At 35.3% G+C, this 16,711-nt stretch overlaps 2 protein-coding genes across 2 annotated transcripts; one reads left to right on the top strand and one right to left on the bottom strand.

Moving 5' to 3' along the window:
• Positions 1-345: 345 nt before the first annotated feature.
• On the top strand, positions 346-1,683 carry LOC119773196 (dexamethasone-induced Ras-related protein 1-like). Its single transcript, XM_038270081.1, has 2 exons — positions 346-731; positions 846-1,683. Exons 1-2 carry the CDS (start codon positions 461-463, stop codon positions 1,364-1,366), a joined length of 792 nt encoding a protein of 263 aa, XP_038126009.1. The 5' UTR covers positions 346-460; the 3' UTR covers positions 1,367-1,683.
• Positions 1,684-1,913: 230 nt separating this feature from the next.
• med9 (mediator complex subunit 9) lies at positions 1,914-5,119 on the bottom strand. Its single transcript, XM_038270089.1, has 2 exons — positions 4,971-5,119; positions 1,914-2,333 (listed from the first exon to the last, which is right to left on the bottom strand). The coding sequence occupies exons 1-2, from the start codon at positions 5,051-5,053 to the stop codon at positions 2,108-2,110; spliced, it is 309 nt and encodes a 102-aa protein (XP_038126017.1). The 5' UTR covers positions 5,054-5,119; the 3' UTR covers positions 1,914-2,107.
• Between the last annotated feature and the right edge of the window lie 11,592 nt (positions 5,120-16,711).

Below are 16,711 nucleotides of genomic sequence, written 5' to 3'. Positions count from 1 at the left end.
AGCATGATCACGTTAGCCTTAACTGAAAACGTTAATTCCCTTTACACAAGAATAAACCCAATTTTACGCTTTAATCATCAGTTCAATCCTATTGGCATACATTTCTAATTAATTATATATAAATATGTGGAATAAACAGATTTTTTGATACTACTCTAACTTAGTTACAAGCATATGGAGATATAAGCCTGGATCTGACCAGTTTCTGTGAAAAACTGACGCACTATCACAGCCTAACCAGGCGCTCTGACTGCAGGTCTCTGCTCCTGCTCCCTGTGGCGCACCAGGGTGACGCGTGACGCAATGGAGGCGCGGCGATCTTCCCCAATAAATTCTCCGTCAGCAGCCCCTCTTCCTTCTGACAGAGCGTGTTCTCACTATCCCCATCACTGACTGGATCTAAAAACTCTCCTCACACCGACGAGGCACCGCCGAACACCAGGTGCAACCCGCTGCAGCGATGATTAAGAAAATGTCTCCATCCGAGAACGACTTCGACATTCCGGCCAAGAATTGCCACAGGATGGTCATTCTCGGCTCCACTAAAGTTGGGAAGACGGCCATCATCTCTCGGTTTCTCAACGAGAGGTTTGACGACCAGTACACACCGACTATTGAAGACTTTCATAGAAAGTTTTACAGCATCAGAGGGGATGTTTACCAGCTGGACATCCTTGATACATCTGGAAACCATCCTTTCCCTGCAATGAGGAGACTTTCAATTCTAACCGGTGAGTTTAGCTCAGAAACAAACAGAAAAGTAAATATTTTCGCGCTTTATTTGTTGTAAATCAATTTTCTACAGTGTATTAAATATTAAAACTTTTTTTCTCTTGTCTCAACAGGTGATGTTTTTATCCTGGTGTTCAGTTTGGACAACAGAGACTCATTTCAAGAAGTGCAGCGCCTGAAGCGTCAAATCCACGAAACCAAGTCCTGTTTGCGCAACAAAACTAAGGAGAAAGTGGACGTGCCGCTCGTCATCTGCGGCAACAAGTGCGACCGGGATTTTTACAGAGAGGTGCAGGACGAAGAGATCGAGAAGCTGGTCGGAGACGAGAACTGCGCGTACTTTGAGATCTCTGCAAAAAAGAACACAAACGTCGACCAGATGTTTCAGACTCTTTTCACCATGGCCAAGCTGCCCAACGAGATGAGCCCAGACCGACACTGCAAGGTGTCTCTGCAGTACTGCGACGTTTTGCACAGAAAGTCGTTCAGGAGCAAGAGGTGCAAGGATGGGAACGCGTACGGGATAGTTGCGCCTTTTGCGCGCAGACCGAGCGTGCACAGTGACTTAATGTACATCAAAGAGAAAGCCATTGGAGGCGGCCAGGCCAAAGAGAAAGGCTGTGTTATTTGCTGATATCTTTGCAAGACACTTTCCGGAGCTGTTGCATGTCTATATTCAGCTGACCTGCAGAATTCAGACCAAAAATAAGAAAAAAGAACTAAGTGCAAATAGGGATCCAGGCACGGTGCAGCAGATGCTCTCAAAAGACTGTGACATTAGTGTCTCTTTCAGAGCAGCATTAAAGGGAAAAATGTTTACATTTTGCCATCGTTTACAGATGGAATGACACTTTGAATGTTTGTTTAGCAGATTGAACAAAATGAATACATGTTTATCTTGTCTGTCAATATTTTTGCATAAAGAAAAAATAAAACTTCATACTTTCCTAACCTGTTTCTCTTGTATTTAATTTCATGCTTTACAGTCAGTTTATACATTTTCCAGCCTTCTTTTCTTCTTAAAATCTTCAGAAGTAAAACTACAAAATGTCCAGAGATTTAAAATTGTTTCTAAACAAGTTTAATGCCTTCCTTAACATTAAGCATATTTCTTTTAATTTACCCTTTAAACTGACTCTAAATTAAAGAAGTGCCAGAGAAGAATTAAAACCATAAAAAAGTAAGGTTTAGGAAATTATTTTAATACAAAATAATTACAAGAAAAACAATATGTTTACACTCAAACCCATACAAAAGAATGCAAAAAAAAACATGATTCTCAACATCTTGCATTGCTGGAAAATTCATGTCTATGCCATGTCCTTGACCAGTATGATGTTTCCCCATCAGTCACTGAAGTATCCAACCCCAAGGGTCATGATGCTTTGGGTACGTCAAACATGCACAAGCTTTTGTATTTCTGCAGCAGTTGGTTTTTGGTGTGCACCTGCTCCCTCAGAGTGGCGAGCTGCTGCTGCTGCTCTTGCGGACTGCTGTCTATTCCAGGCATGTTGGAGATTTGTTCCCGAGCTTTCTGGATCTTGGTTTTCAGCTTTGTCAGCTCTTGATGAACTTCCTGCCCATCCTTGTCCTTGTCCATGCTTAAAAAAAATAAAAACAAAGCAAAACTCAGTGTTTTTAACCTCGTTCTCATAAGCACATTTTTTCAGGGTAACATGTCAACATCTATCCTCAGACCACCAGACATCCTGAAGGTATCAAAACCTTGGACATATCAAAGATTTACAAAAACATGATGGGATTCCTAATCAAAAATATTTAGCGTAGACAAGTTTTATTTACTGTGAATCCGACAGCTTAAAAGCACCAGTAGTGAAAGTGCTGTTGTCTCTATCAACTTCACATTTATCTTTTCTTGTGTTTTCATCTGCAAGCTAAATATATATGGATAAATGGGCAAACTTACACAATTAAAGACAAATTAATTCACTGAATGTTATTTTGCTATTCTAGTTGTTTAATCAACATATAGAATAGAGACTTTAAAACATGCCTTTAGCTGACAGAGCGACCCACTTACAGCAGTTGTTATACCAAGATTATAAAATATAAACATATTGCATTTAAGATAAAAAAAAATAAATAAATAAATAAACTTTTTCGTCTGTCAATATTCTCTATCCAGAACTCCTCAAGTATAAAAGTTTTAGTTTCACCTGGTTTAATTTCATAAAAAGTCTTCAAGGAACCTTTTGCTATCCGATTATTAATCAGAAAAAAAATTATAAAAATCGACAGATTATTAAAATAATCGTTAGTTACAACCCTACATGGTAAACATGTGAAATGTATCCACATTTAAATGTTTTTAATCCAACTATTACAGTAATCAACCATTACATTGTTTAAAATGTAGATTTTATTCTTTTTTTAGAAAACCCTGATATTTCAAAAACTTTCTGTGAAAAACTAAGTCTATAGAATTATAAACATACATTAACTTTTTTATAGCACAGTTTCTTCCTGCAAATATGGTATAATTATATATATATATATATATATATATATATATATATATATATATATATATATATATATATATATATACATATATATGTAGCAAAAAGACATACAATATACAATATTGCCTTTAAACAGAAGATAAATTTTACTTCTAACACTGGTAAACTTTGACACTTCAAGCATTGCTTTTAGGAGCTTAAAAATTGCTATTCAATGTGCAGCATTTAGTGAAATTGAAACATTTAGGTCACTAAGGCTACAGTTTCTCCTTTAGCCAGTTACTCACAATCTTGGTCCTAGTTCCTTTTTAACTGCCAGCACTTTTTAATTTTAAAACCGCAAATAATTGCAGACATTTTTTTCTAAGTAAATGTTTAAAATTACGTGTTCAAGTCATGACAAAACAACTTTGTGTGTCAATATGCTTTATCCAGAACTCCTCAAGTGGAAAAGTTTGTTTCACCTTGATTTAATTCTGTAAAAATTCTTCCTTCTTTAAGGAAACTTTTGCTATATTATCATTCATTAAAAAAAAACCCGACAGATAATTCAATTTGCAATTGGATTAATCGTGATTAACTGATTACTGAAATAATCGTCATCCAATTTAGTAATCGATTAATCGCTTACCGAAGTGTAGAAACACTAAAACACTTTAGAGACACTTTAGCTGACAGATCAGTAATTATACAAGAATTGCAAAAAATAAATGAATAAATAGCATTTAGATAAAAACCTTTTCAATATGCCCTATCCAGTTCTCCTCAAGTGGAAAAGTTTTAGTTTCACCTGGCTGAATTGAACAAAAACTCTTATTAAGGAGCCTTTGGCTATCCGATTATTAATTGATTAATCAAAAAATAATCCACCGATTATTTGCAAAATAACCATTAGTTTAAGCCCTAATAGGGATATATTTCATAATTTTGAAGTATAAAAAGAAAGGAAAGCTTTTAGTCAATGTTCTTGCCAGGTGGTTTAAAGTAATTTCTTCACTAATATTTCAGAAACCTATGATATTTGAGCAGCAACAACAACAAAATTTAAAGCATAATAGTTTACAAAACATAACATAGTAAATATATCTACATTTTAATTGTTAAGAGTATTATGAGCACAAAGAAGTATTAATAGTAATAAATATTAGCTGATCATACCATGCAGCCGTGCAAACATCAGCAATGTTTTGTGAGTTTTGCTGATTAATATTCAGATAACTAGTTTAAATAGTCTTCCAAGTGTTTTGGTTGACTGATAAGAAACTGCACTGCACAGCTGCTTCAGTCACATGAATGTTTTCAATAAAAAAAAAAAAATGTTTTTGGTTGACATGACAAGGGCCATTATCCCAGATCAATGTATTGAATAGACTGAAAGCACCAAACTGTTACCACCGTTTATAATGTGTTTATTTGGGTTATATTCTCATATTGCCACAGCATTCCACTGCTGAGGTTTATGCTCTGCTGAGCAGCTCTGATACTTCTCGATGGTTTGTTTATGAAGCGCCAGGACAATCAGACTAAAACAAGCTATCTCTATTTGGCTAGATGTATTTAAACCCAACAGAAAATGCTCTACTTAAGTCCAGAATACATGTCTGTACCTCAATGATAATTCCTTTTTCCTGTCCATCTCAGAGGTAAGATAGCTTTAGCTAACAGATCATAAGCATGCTAAGTAACGCCGCTAGAAAGGTCTAAACAAGTACATAAGTGCATTACAGCACACTGTTCCTTTCACTTTGCTCTTACCACTTGATAATATCATGAACTAAAGGCAACAGAGAAGAGTCTTCGTCGTCTTTCTCCATCCTCGGTTGAGAGACGGCCGCCATATTTCTTTGTATCGTTCTTCTTCTTGAGATTTTTTTATGGCGGTTGGCAAAAACGTTAGGTGAGCATTACCGCCACCAACTGGTAAGGAGTGTGGGCCACATGGCAAATAACAAAAAAAAAAACATATTCTGTTATACAATTTAATCAGTATATCCTCTGCTTCCTGATTCCTTTGGCAGTAATTCAACATTGTCACGGTTCATTTTCATATTACTAAGTTTCCTAATTAACTTTTTTCCCGGAATCAAATATTTCCTACATCTCAACATATCCCACTGTCTCATCTTCCCCACAGTCACATTTCTCTGTCTGATGTTTAAAAAATAATGACCTATTCAATCCTGTATGTCCTATTCTAAGTCGGGAAATAATTATCTCTTCTGTTCTGTTCCTTTTTGTTCTTATTTGTCCAATTCTCTTTTAGATTTTATAGAACCACCTTCCTTTCTTTTCTTCTTCCCATAACTTTGTATAGTTCTTCTTCTTCCTTCCTTTGAATGGCTGATTGCAAACAACTAATAGGTGCATACCACCATCTATTGTACATGATTATGCAGCTTTTAAGGTTCCATCTACTATTTTTTTTTATTTTGAGTTGTGTAAAAATAAAAATAAAACGCTTTATTAATTACCCTGAATTTCCTTTACGTAATACTCCATTCTCCCCCTTTTCCCTAATTACTTCCCTCATCCTCTCTCTTTCTGTCATAGAAAAGCATTAAAACATGGTCTACATTTTCTTCTCTTCCACAACCCTCACATAAATCATTATTCCTCTTCCCATGTATAAACAAAAACTCATTAAAGTATGTGTCGCAGTTCTTAGTCTAGCGGAAATGATCTCTTCCGTTCTGCTTCTTTCTCAATAGCCTTTAAATAATACTGATGGTTGAACTATATACACTTTTTCTTTTCCATCGTTCTATTTCTTTCTTTTTAATTATTGATTTACCTTCCCCTTTCCCAAATGGCATATGAGCAGTAATCTGCTTTCCCTTTTAAGCCAACTTATCTGCTGTTTCATTTCCTCTCACCCTTTCATGTGCTGGTACCCAACAGAACTGAATTCCTATTCCATATCTAAATAACCTGAATAAACTCTGTTGTGTTTCTAAGACATCTTTCCTATATTTTCTTTTTGTATGAAAGCTTTCTATTGCTGCTTTTGAATCTGTGCATATCACCATCCTGTCCGGTCTAATCTCCTCCACCCACTGTAAACTGATCATTATTGCTACCATTTCTACTGTGTGTTCAGACAGAAGTTCCAATAATCATTTACAAATATATTAAACTCTTGAATGTATTTCCCTATTGCCACATTTATTTTTGAATTTTGTGAACTATCTGTGTAAGTTCTTAAATAACTATATACAATTGCCTACGATATAAGATCATATATAAGTTTTAACCCCAAATTCGTTATATTTCCAATATCTTCTAATTTCCTGTATTTTTAAGTCAACATCTAATCTGGAAACAACCATGCTGGCGCTGTGCTAATAGCTTTATTTTTAGAGAATTTCTCATCATCTAACTTGTAAGTAAAGTAAGTAAGTAAACTTTATTTCTATAGCACTTTTCACAGACCAGGGTCACAAAGTGCTGCACAAATTTGGACATTCATTTCCTGTCCAGACAAAACCATTTCTTTTAAATTTTGGAATATTCCCAACAGTTCTTTATTATGCTGGCTGCTGGGTTATCTTTACTACTACTTTTAATTGTGATCCAGTAAGAAAGTGATATTTTGACTCGTCTAATTTCTAAAGGAGTTGGAATTTCAAACTTCAAAAATTGACATTTTTAGCACAATACCCTAAAAGTCGGAATTAGTAGGGAAATCAATGCAACCCAACCATTCCCTCCAGCCTGCATTCAAAATAGCTGCTACAAGCATTGGCAGCAGTAAAGTGTACTTACTTTGGCTCTTGGTATAGTTAACGAAACCGAAAGGTTGCTACTTAGAAGAACCTAGAATATACCGGTAATACATGTTTTCATTTTTTGTTAAGTATATAATTCCACATGTGTGAATTCATAACTGTGATGCCTTCAGTGTGAATCTACAATTTTCATAGCCACGAAAATAAAGAAAACTCTTATTGTATATATATATATATATATATATATATATATATATATATATATATATATATATATATATATATATATATATATATATATATATATATATATATATATATATATACTATAACAGCTGAAGTCTTGTATTTGACAGAATAATTATACAAGATTATTGCACAGGGTATTAAATGGGTATTTATATAAACATGTATTTATAAATTACACAAGCATTGCAACATTAACAGTGGAATAATTATGTTTTAAGAATTAAGACTGTTCCAGCTATGCTGTCTTGGTGACTGAATTTTTTCTCTTCTGTCTTCATAAGTAGCTTGGGCTTAATAAGATTGGATAGGTAGTATTGTGAACATGAATTTGAAAAGCTTGACCAAATTCTTATTTGGGTTAAAGTCCTACTTGGACTTGGCCTCTTCAACACTTGGACATTTGGATCTTTGGAAGTTTCTTTTTTCATATATTAGTTGTTTGTTTAAGAGGTGGGTCTAAAGTCTTTTGTAACCTATAAGCATTTTAATTCAAGGATTGTCCTGCATTTAGCTCCAATAATGCTCCCATCAACTGTAACCACTTTCTCTATACTTTGAAGTTGAAGTAAACCATCCTAATCTGTTCTGTGTTTTATGCAGTTTGTTGTTTGAAATGTTAAGCAAAAATGTTAACACAATGACAGAAGTACACTTATGATCACAAAAAAATAATTTGTTGTTTGTGTTTTCCCCTTTACAAAGTTTCCCATACTTGAGGGAAATAATGCATCTTTCTGTTTCAATGGGGGAGTTCTGGATAACTTTTTGGCCTGGGTGACACTGGAAGACTTCCGTTTGAACCCATCTAATACTCCCCCAGTGACTGGGTTTGCCCTAACCACCCCTTGTAATGACGTGAATGAGCAGCTGACAGTTTCCAACAGATGGGTCATATCAGCATCTATGGCTCACAGCCAGCTGGATGCAAATGTCCCGTCTGACGATTAGCCAGCTAAACTTAGAACTCTCTACTATATTAAAGAAGGAGTCAATTACTATTGTTTTATGCCATAAATATCAATGCTCATAAAACATTTTTTTATTATCGAAGATCATTTATTTACTATGTAGAAAAATCAAACACAACAAAGTAGTTGCAAACCAATTGACTGCAAATAAAAGATTAGTAAATTATTTTCCACTAATCCATCTTATCACAACAGATTTCAAAGTTTTGCTTCATTATTTCACAACATCCTCCTTTTACTCACATTAGGGATCCTGTAGGCACCCATCACAGATATACTGAAAGAGGATTACAAATCAAGAGAAATATTTCACTCTTCTTGTTAATATCCTCTTAATTTTTTTTCTTATGTTTGTTATGCTTTGTTCATCTATTAATTTATTGTCATCATTCTAGTCTGTGAAGGCTCAGGGTTACAAACCTTTATGGAGCAGCTTTTTGTTGTCCAGCTGTATAAGGTAACTGAAAAAGTTACAATGTATTGTGCACTTTCTTAAAAATCGGTATCTCAATAAAAACTAACATAAATTTTGAGTAATTCACATTTCATGACAACTTACTAGAAGCATCACCAATCAAAAAAAGTAGCCAAGTGTTTGCTTTTACTTGAGCAATTCAAGTTAACTTCATCTCATTTTATGCAGTTTACTTCAGTTTATTTTAATTCAGTTTTATTAAATTTTATGTAATGCAATTCAGTTTGGTTTGGTTTGATTTAATTCAGTTTGATTAGGTTCAGTTAATTTCAATTAAATTCAAAAACACCCTATTAATTCTAAAGAGGAATTCAATGTAACTCGAAATCTTATCAATCTATATTTCAATTTTTTAAAGGATAGATGTCGTAATTGATCTATATCTGTTAGGTTCATTTAAAAATCTTTATGAGTATTATGGATAGGAAAATTACCAGGGATTGTAATTTTTCTAGCTATAGTCTGGGTGATGCAAAACCTGCAAAACTCTTTCTTTAAAGAATTTTATTGAAAACAACAGCAGTGATTTTGAATCTTTAAGGCCAAAACTTAAACCCATGGTTATAGGATTTTTACCCACACATTTTTTGATCACCCCATAAGGACTTTATTAGAAAAAGTTGTAGAAAGCCTTTGAAACATATAATGCAATTGCTGTGCAGCCCTTTTAAAAAAATATATGTGTGACGTAAGATGTTAAAAGATCTAAATGAAATTGAAAAAAAACCAAAAACATTTTAACCCATAACAAGTACACACATCCCATTTGAATACATAGAAACAGAGGAAATATGAGAGAGAATTTTTCAAAAAAGGTATTTTCATATGGGTCTTTATCCAAAAATAAAACATAAAATAATGAAAGATTTTTTCTGAATATAGTATAGAGTTTCCTTTGGAAGACAGGAAATGAGCTGGGGGTAATAATCCTAAAAGTAGAACAAGAGCATGTTTTTCTTTTTTTTTTCTTTTTTTTTTTTTTTTTTTTTTTACATACGACATGGTGTTGTTTGGCCACAGTTAGATGATTTTGTTGATGGGGTTGCTAGTTCTCTGTGCACTGCCTTAGACAATGTAGCCCCTTTTAAAAAGAAAAAAAACTTTAAAATAGAAAGCTGGCTCATTTTGAAGCAAAATGCTAGGAAACTGGAGAAAATGGTGCTCTACATGCCTTCAGTAATCTTACCTAGTCTGGAAATGCAGTTTACACTGTATCAAATGACCCTTTATAAAGTAAGAACAGCATTTTTCTCCTCATTAATAGAGAAGAATAAAAATAATCCTAAATTTCTTTTATACAGTTACCAAACTCACACAGAGACATAGCTCTGTTTAACCAACTATCTGTCCTTCTGTTATAAGTAATTATTTTATGGTATTCTTTATAAATGACATTAATTCTATCATAATGACACCCCTCTAAATATGATTGGTTTATCTCTGGAAGGTGAGACAGCATCTGAAGTAACTGCAGAATCTAAACCAGGTTTAGACCCCTTTGATCCAGTTGGACTTTCAGAGTTAGCAAAACTATTATCTTATCTAAGCCTTTAACTTGTATATAAGATTATCAGTTATATAAATAATGGTAAATGGCATGTACTTATATAGCGCCTTTTTTCAAGTCAGGAGACTTGACCAAAGCGCTTAACATTATATTCATTCACCCATTCACGCACACACTCACACACTGATGGTGGCAAGCTACATTGTAGCCACAGCTGCCCTGGGGCTCACTGACAGAAGCGGGGCTGCCGTACACTGGCGCCACCGGGCCCTCTGACCACCATCAGTAGACAATGCAGGTGAAGTGTCTTGCCCAATGAGTTCGAGCCGGGGCTTGAACCGTCAATCCTTCAATTTCAGGGCAAACCCCTACATCCAACGCACTGTCGGCCAATAATAAGTATTCCCCCTGATTTCCATCTCCTTTCTAGATTTGATTAATCTATCCTTGTTACAGGGATATGTGCCGAAGGCTTTCAAAGTTGCTAGTTAAACTTTTATTTGAGACACCGTCTCTTGACTGAGTTGTTGTGGTCAATTATAGACCTATATCCAATCTTCTTTTCTTATCTAAACTTCTCAGGAAAGTAGTTGTCAAACAAATGTGTGACCACTTACACCAAAATGAACTTTTTGATGAATTTCAGTCTGGCTTTAAAGCTCATCATGGCACTAAAAAAGCTTGGGTGAAAGTCACAAATGATATTCTCATGGCCTCAGATAATGGACTTTTATCTGTACTTGTTCTGTTAGATCTCAGTGCTGCGTTATTATGCAGTTGATCTTAATATTATTTTAGAAAGACTTAAAGGAACAGGACTAGGCTGGTTTGAATCTTATTTATCTGACTGATTTCAGTTTGTTCATTTTAATGACAAATCTTGCTCATGCCCCAAGGATTTGAGTGGAGTACCACAGGGATCATTGCTAGGACCAGTTCTCTTTACTATATACAGCTCCCAGTCAGTAAAATTATAAGACAGCATGGGATTCATTTTCACTGTTATGCTGATGATACCCAGCTAGGTCCGTCTATAAATCCGGATGAAGCTAACCCATTATATAGACTACAGGCATGTCTTGAAGACATAAAAACCTGGATGATTTTTAACTTCTGCTCCTGAATGCAGACAAAACAGAAGTTATAGTTTTTGGACCAGAGTCTTTGGGGTGGGGTTACATTGATCTCAGATAATAAAGTAAAAAAGTCTTGGTGTTATGTATTTTTTTTTGTCATTTAAATCCCATGTCAAAGAGGTTTCTAGGATTTCCTTCTTTCATCTCCGAAATAATGCCAAAATTAGAAATATCCTGTCCAGGGGTGATGTTGAGGAACTAGTCCATGCATTTATTACTTCAAGGCTGGACTATTGTCATTCTTTACTATCAGTAAGTCCACAAACTGTAGTTAAAAGTCTTCAGCTGATCCAAAATGCAGCAGCCAGAGTTCTGATGAAAATCAAAAAGAGAGATCATATCTCTCCTATCCTGGCTTCTCTTAATTGTCTTCCTGTTAAATGCAGAATAGAATTTCAAATCATCTCACATATAAAGCCTTAAATGGCCAAACTCTGTCTGATATCAGAGTTCTTATTTTCCCTCATGTTCCTAACAGAGCACTTCACTCTCAATCTGCAGGTTTATTAGTGGTTCCTAGAATTTTAAAAAGTAGTTTGGGAGGCAGATCTTTTAGTTATCAGGCTCCTCTCCTGTGGAACCAACTACCAGTTTTAGTCCGTGAAGCAGACACTGTATACTTTTAAGGGTAGGCTTAGAACTTAGCTTTTTGATAACGCTTATAGTTAGAGTGGCTCAGCTCAGCTGAGCTATCTCTGTAGATATGCTGCTTTAGGCTTAGACTGCTGGAGGACATAGGGACCCCTATTTCATCATTCTGCTTCATTCTATCTCCATGCTCCCACTCTGCAGTATTTGTTACGGTAGTTCAACTTTATGCTCTCTCTGCTTTTTCTCATAGTAGCTTCATCAGGTCTGTTCCTGTTTGGCTGGGACTCCATCCTGGAGAGAAATATCAGCTCTGCTTCTGCTATCAACACCTTTGCTTATAGCTGTTGCAGCTTGTTCTGTTTTTCAGTGTTGTCTGTTTCTCTGACTGTGCCTTACAGTATGCTCTCTTCCTCCTCTGATGTGGGAGCTGGCTCAGAGCTCGTCTCCCTGGCTATGTGTTTTCCTGGACAGGGCAGCATTTGAAGCTGGTTGACAGATGCCTTATGTATCTTTGCTTCTTTCTGTTTAGCTGCTTCTGTTTCCTTGAACCCCAGTCAGCCTCAGCAGATGGCCACTCACACCAAGTCTGGTTCCGCTGGAGGTTTCTTCCTGTTAAAAGGGAGTTTTCCTCTCCACTGTCTCTACAAGCATGTTTAGTGTGAGGGATTTCTTTACAATGAGTCAATGCATCAGCTGGTTTTCCTTAGATAGAAAACACTGAACCAGTCTGACTCTATGATCTGGTTGTATTGTCTCAATAAAGTGCCTTGACATGTGTTGTGAATTGGCGCGATTTAAAGAAACTGAATTGAATTAGATTTTTTGGCCACATGTAGTTTTTATGTTGCAAGGGCAGAGTCAGCCAAGTGCAGAGATAAGATAAAGAGAGCAATAAGAAGGATGAGCACTCCACTGGGAAAGAGTATGAGCAGAGACATGCTAAGACACGCAAGCAGCTGTGAAATGTAAACACTGCACATCTGTCTGACCGCGCTAAATGAATTGCTAACTGTGCACTGAAGCCAGTGGCACAAAATGGCAGGTAGCAGCTATTCCTGGAATTTATTTCACTAAATATTTCTACATAACTGTACCATTCCAGTTTACTTAAAACACTGGGTTGTAAAGATTTTACAGAAAGCTCCTTAATCCATAATCTGACAGCAGAAAGGGTATAACATCACAGGAAACCTACCAAAATATGCCTGCTCAACTATGCTAAGATAAAGTCTAGGCGATATTCACAGAAACATCCAAGAAGCTCATGGTAACTGTGAAGCAGCTTAAAGATGAACAGCTGATACTCTGTTGGGAAACAAAAAAAACAGCTTCTAACCATGCACTTTGGAAAACTGTTATTGATGGAAGAGGGGCAAAGGGGAAGCAATAAAAAAACATCACTAGGCTGTTTGTTCCAATCCATGCAGAGGTGCTCTAATGAAATAGGACTCATTATCTTTTTGACCTACATTCAAGAAACTACAGAATGTGTGATGAAGAACTAAAGTTGCACATTGCCCTGATCACACTATCCCCACGGGACTGGCAGCATCATGCCGTGAGCATGCATTTATTTAGTATCCTCAAAGTATGATGCTGCTACAGGATGGCTAATGAAGCTAAGGCGGAAATTCAACTGAAGAAACTCTGATTACTTCCATTCAATCTGAGGCTGATCTGCCTCCGACGCAGCCAACCCGCTTCAAGCCACTTTCCTCGATGCCCAATCATCTTCCAGCACTCTACTTAAAGCCACTCCAAATCATCTCTAGGCCATCTCTTCAACAAGCGCAAGATCCATGGCTCCTATGTCGGACTTTGATTCAGACAACCCACCTCCATCCCCTTCTCCACCATTGTAGTAAGCTCATCCGACTCCTCCTCGATGCTCCTTCAACCTCACCTCCAGTGTGTACTCCCTCCAGACTTTCATGGAGTTCCCTGTCACTTTAAGCGGTCCGGCAGAAGACCGCCACGTTGAGCCTGGTTCTGCCAGAGATTTCTTCCCAAAGGGGAGTTTTTTCTCTCCACAGTCGCTCTATGCTTGCTCTTCATGGACAGTTCATGGACAGTTTATGCAAACTTTGTTCATTCAGTGACATCTAACTCAAGCATCACCCTGTATACCAGCCTCTATGGATTAACCAAACTTCATCTATCTAAACTCCACCACCAGTTTCAGGCCCTGGGGGAATATCCTTATTCTCATACATCAGTTTATCTGCATTAAAGTATAAATCAGCGTTTATGTTTCCTGCCGAGGCCTGAGCGCCAAAGTTCAAACTATTGTATCAATAAACTCTTCTAATTGCATTTTTCTCTCTCTGTGAGTTTTTTAGATTGAATTTAGCTTTGATAGAAAGATTAATGGAGCTGAAGACAGGGAAATTCTGGAAGAAAATCTGTTAATTTGATGTAATTTATTCATATAATGTTGCACCAATTCTAGCTGATATAGCGTACGTAGGACAAACACGAGTAAAAACTGATACCAAATAAAATCCAAGCATTTGAATGAACCAGTCTATGTTGACATTAATAAATTGTTGGTTCACATAAAATCTCAATTAAATATTGAAGTTTGTAACTGTTTGTGATAATAAGTGAGAAGTTTAAGCTGTTATGAACTCACTTGAAAGCATTTTCCGATACAGAAACTTTTGATTTTAGTCTTGAAATGTGTTCTATGTTCCACATAGAGTCAAACATGTATGACATGTGCTGCTTGTGTTACTTTATCTTATGTTTCACTTAATTTTAGACACATTTATGAACAAAAATGAACAAAAAAAACATGGTCTGCTTTTGTTTTTTAAGGAAAGACATTGTTTATAAGAAATATTCACCAGTTTCTGAAGAAAATCTATCCCCCAAAAAAATACTGAAATTGTGTCTGTCCAATCAGGGCATGGCTATATTATTCCAGAGTCCATTTCGCTGCTGTGTTTTTGCAAGTAAAACGTATTGACTTGAGGGTTTTAGTCTCTGCTCCTTCCTGGAAAATCACAATGAAAAACATTGCATAGAAGATTCATCAGGTTTTCTTATTCATTCCACGTTCGCCTAACACCCTGGTTTCCTCTTACACATTTAAAAAACACCCAGTAAAGACTTACCTGAATGTTTCCTTCACAACAAACATTGTTTGAAAGACATGAATCTAACTCCAGAAAATCTAAACAATATAAAAATGCAATGGGATAGATACTAGGACTGATGACAAAACTTATTTAATTAGGTTTGATTTGTTTGAAATGTAAATCTTTTTGGTTTGCAGTTTTGTAGGATTATTATGGACAATTAGTAACCTATATCAATGTAGACATGAGTTGTCCAGTGATTTAAAAGTTGCATAAAATAAGAAATTTGTCAAAGCAGAATCAAAACTGCTTTTTAGCTTGTTGTTGCATTGCCAGCCATTTTTATACAATATTCATTGAGTATAAGCGGTTAGTTCCCACCACAGTTCAAAATTTTGACCTACACCGCCCCCAAGTGAAATAAAATGGATATAACACCACACAATATATCAATTTATTTTTTTTTCTTTTATTGTCTTCTCTTTTCTTTTCTTTTATTTGCCGTAATTTGACATAACCTTAATTTAAAAGGATCGTTGTGAAGGAGAGATAGTTGAGAATCAAATGATGGACAAATGTTGTTATTACATTACATAAACTTTATTTAAATCACTACAATCTTTCATATTCCCTTGTGGATCAACATGAATCTAAAACGTCAGGTAAACTATAAACACCATTCTACTCTGAGTGTCTTTATTGCAGTTAAAGTGTAAATTATAAAATAATTTTGGGCTTTACGTTTAATTACTCAAGTTTAAACCAGCTACTCAGCTGTTAGTCACATCCTTACCATAATAAACTTTAGGGTTATGGTCAGTGTATGCTTTATTCAAGTTATTTTTTTTTAATGAAGATATATAATACTTTCTAAAAATTTTACTGAACTGAGAGAATTATAAAAGAGGTGGTAATTTTTGCCCCATAATATTTAATTTACAGCTAACTCCCACTAGGTGGCAGGCTTAAAGAAATGTAATAGTCCTATATTCAAAAGGGTATGAGGATTCTTTGATAAGTTTCATTATAACTGACTGTCTAAATTTTTAACCATTGTATTAGATATCAATAAAAGAGTGAATTATTAATCAGATAATATTTTTCAGTACAAATTGCTTGTTAATGTTCAGCTTTTCCTCAATGAAAAAGAGGATCTCCAGTTTTTAAAAAAATAACAACCATCATACCCAGTTAGATCTCAGTAAGGAGATATTATTTAAAAGCTGGGTGAATTTCATTAATCAGACAGAAAGGTGTGGAGGGTGGACTATGTGGCTGACCTGTGAGTGGTGGTCTCTTTAAGGGTGCATATTTTATAAACTCTGTCTTTTTCCAGTGAACAGAATTTTCATATCATATTTTAACTGTACATCGTCAATAAAGCAAAACAAAAACAACAAACAAACAAGTAAACAAGTTTATAGCTTCGAGTACAGTGAGAATTTGTTTAGTTTTACTTGTTTAGTTCCATCATAAACTATTTTGTAACAACCGATATTAAATGACTACTATTTAATGCATTAATAACAATAATTTGGAAACATTAATAAGTTAAAGAAAAGTATAATTAAATTAATATGATAAAAATACAAAATACATTGGTAGAAATGGCCATTTTGCTACCAAAGGTCAGTTATACAAATCTAGCAAAATAAATGAATAAATCAAAGGACTATCTGCTTTTTCAATTGTTTATTAATGTAAATCTTTAGAAAGCAAATGAATGATGCAACAAACAAATGAATACATTACTCTTATTTAAGCT

Source organism: Cyprinodon tularosa, unplaced genomic scaffold (genome assembly GCF_016077235.1).
Source record: "Cyprinodon tularosa strain WSP-4 unplaced genomic scaffold, ASM1607723v1 ctg75, whole genome shotgun sequence".
In the NCBI taxonomy this organism is placed as follows: Eukaryota; Metazoa; Chordata; class Actinopteri; order Cyprinodontiformes; family Cyprinodontidae; genus Cyprinodon; species Cyprinodon tularosa.
This window is presented reverse-complemented; position numbering and strand designations above follow the sequence as displayed.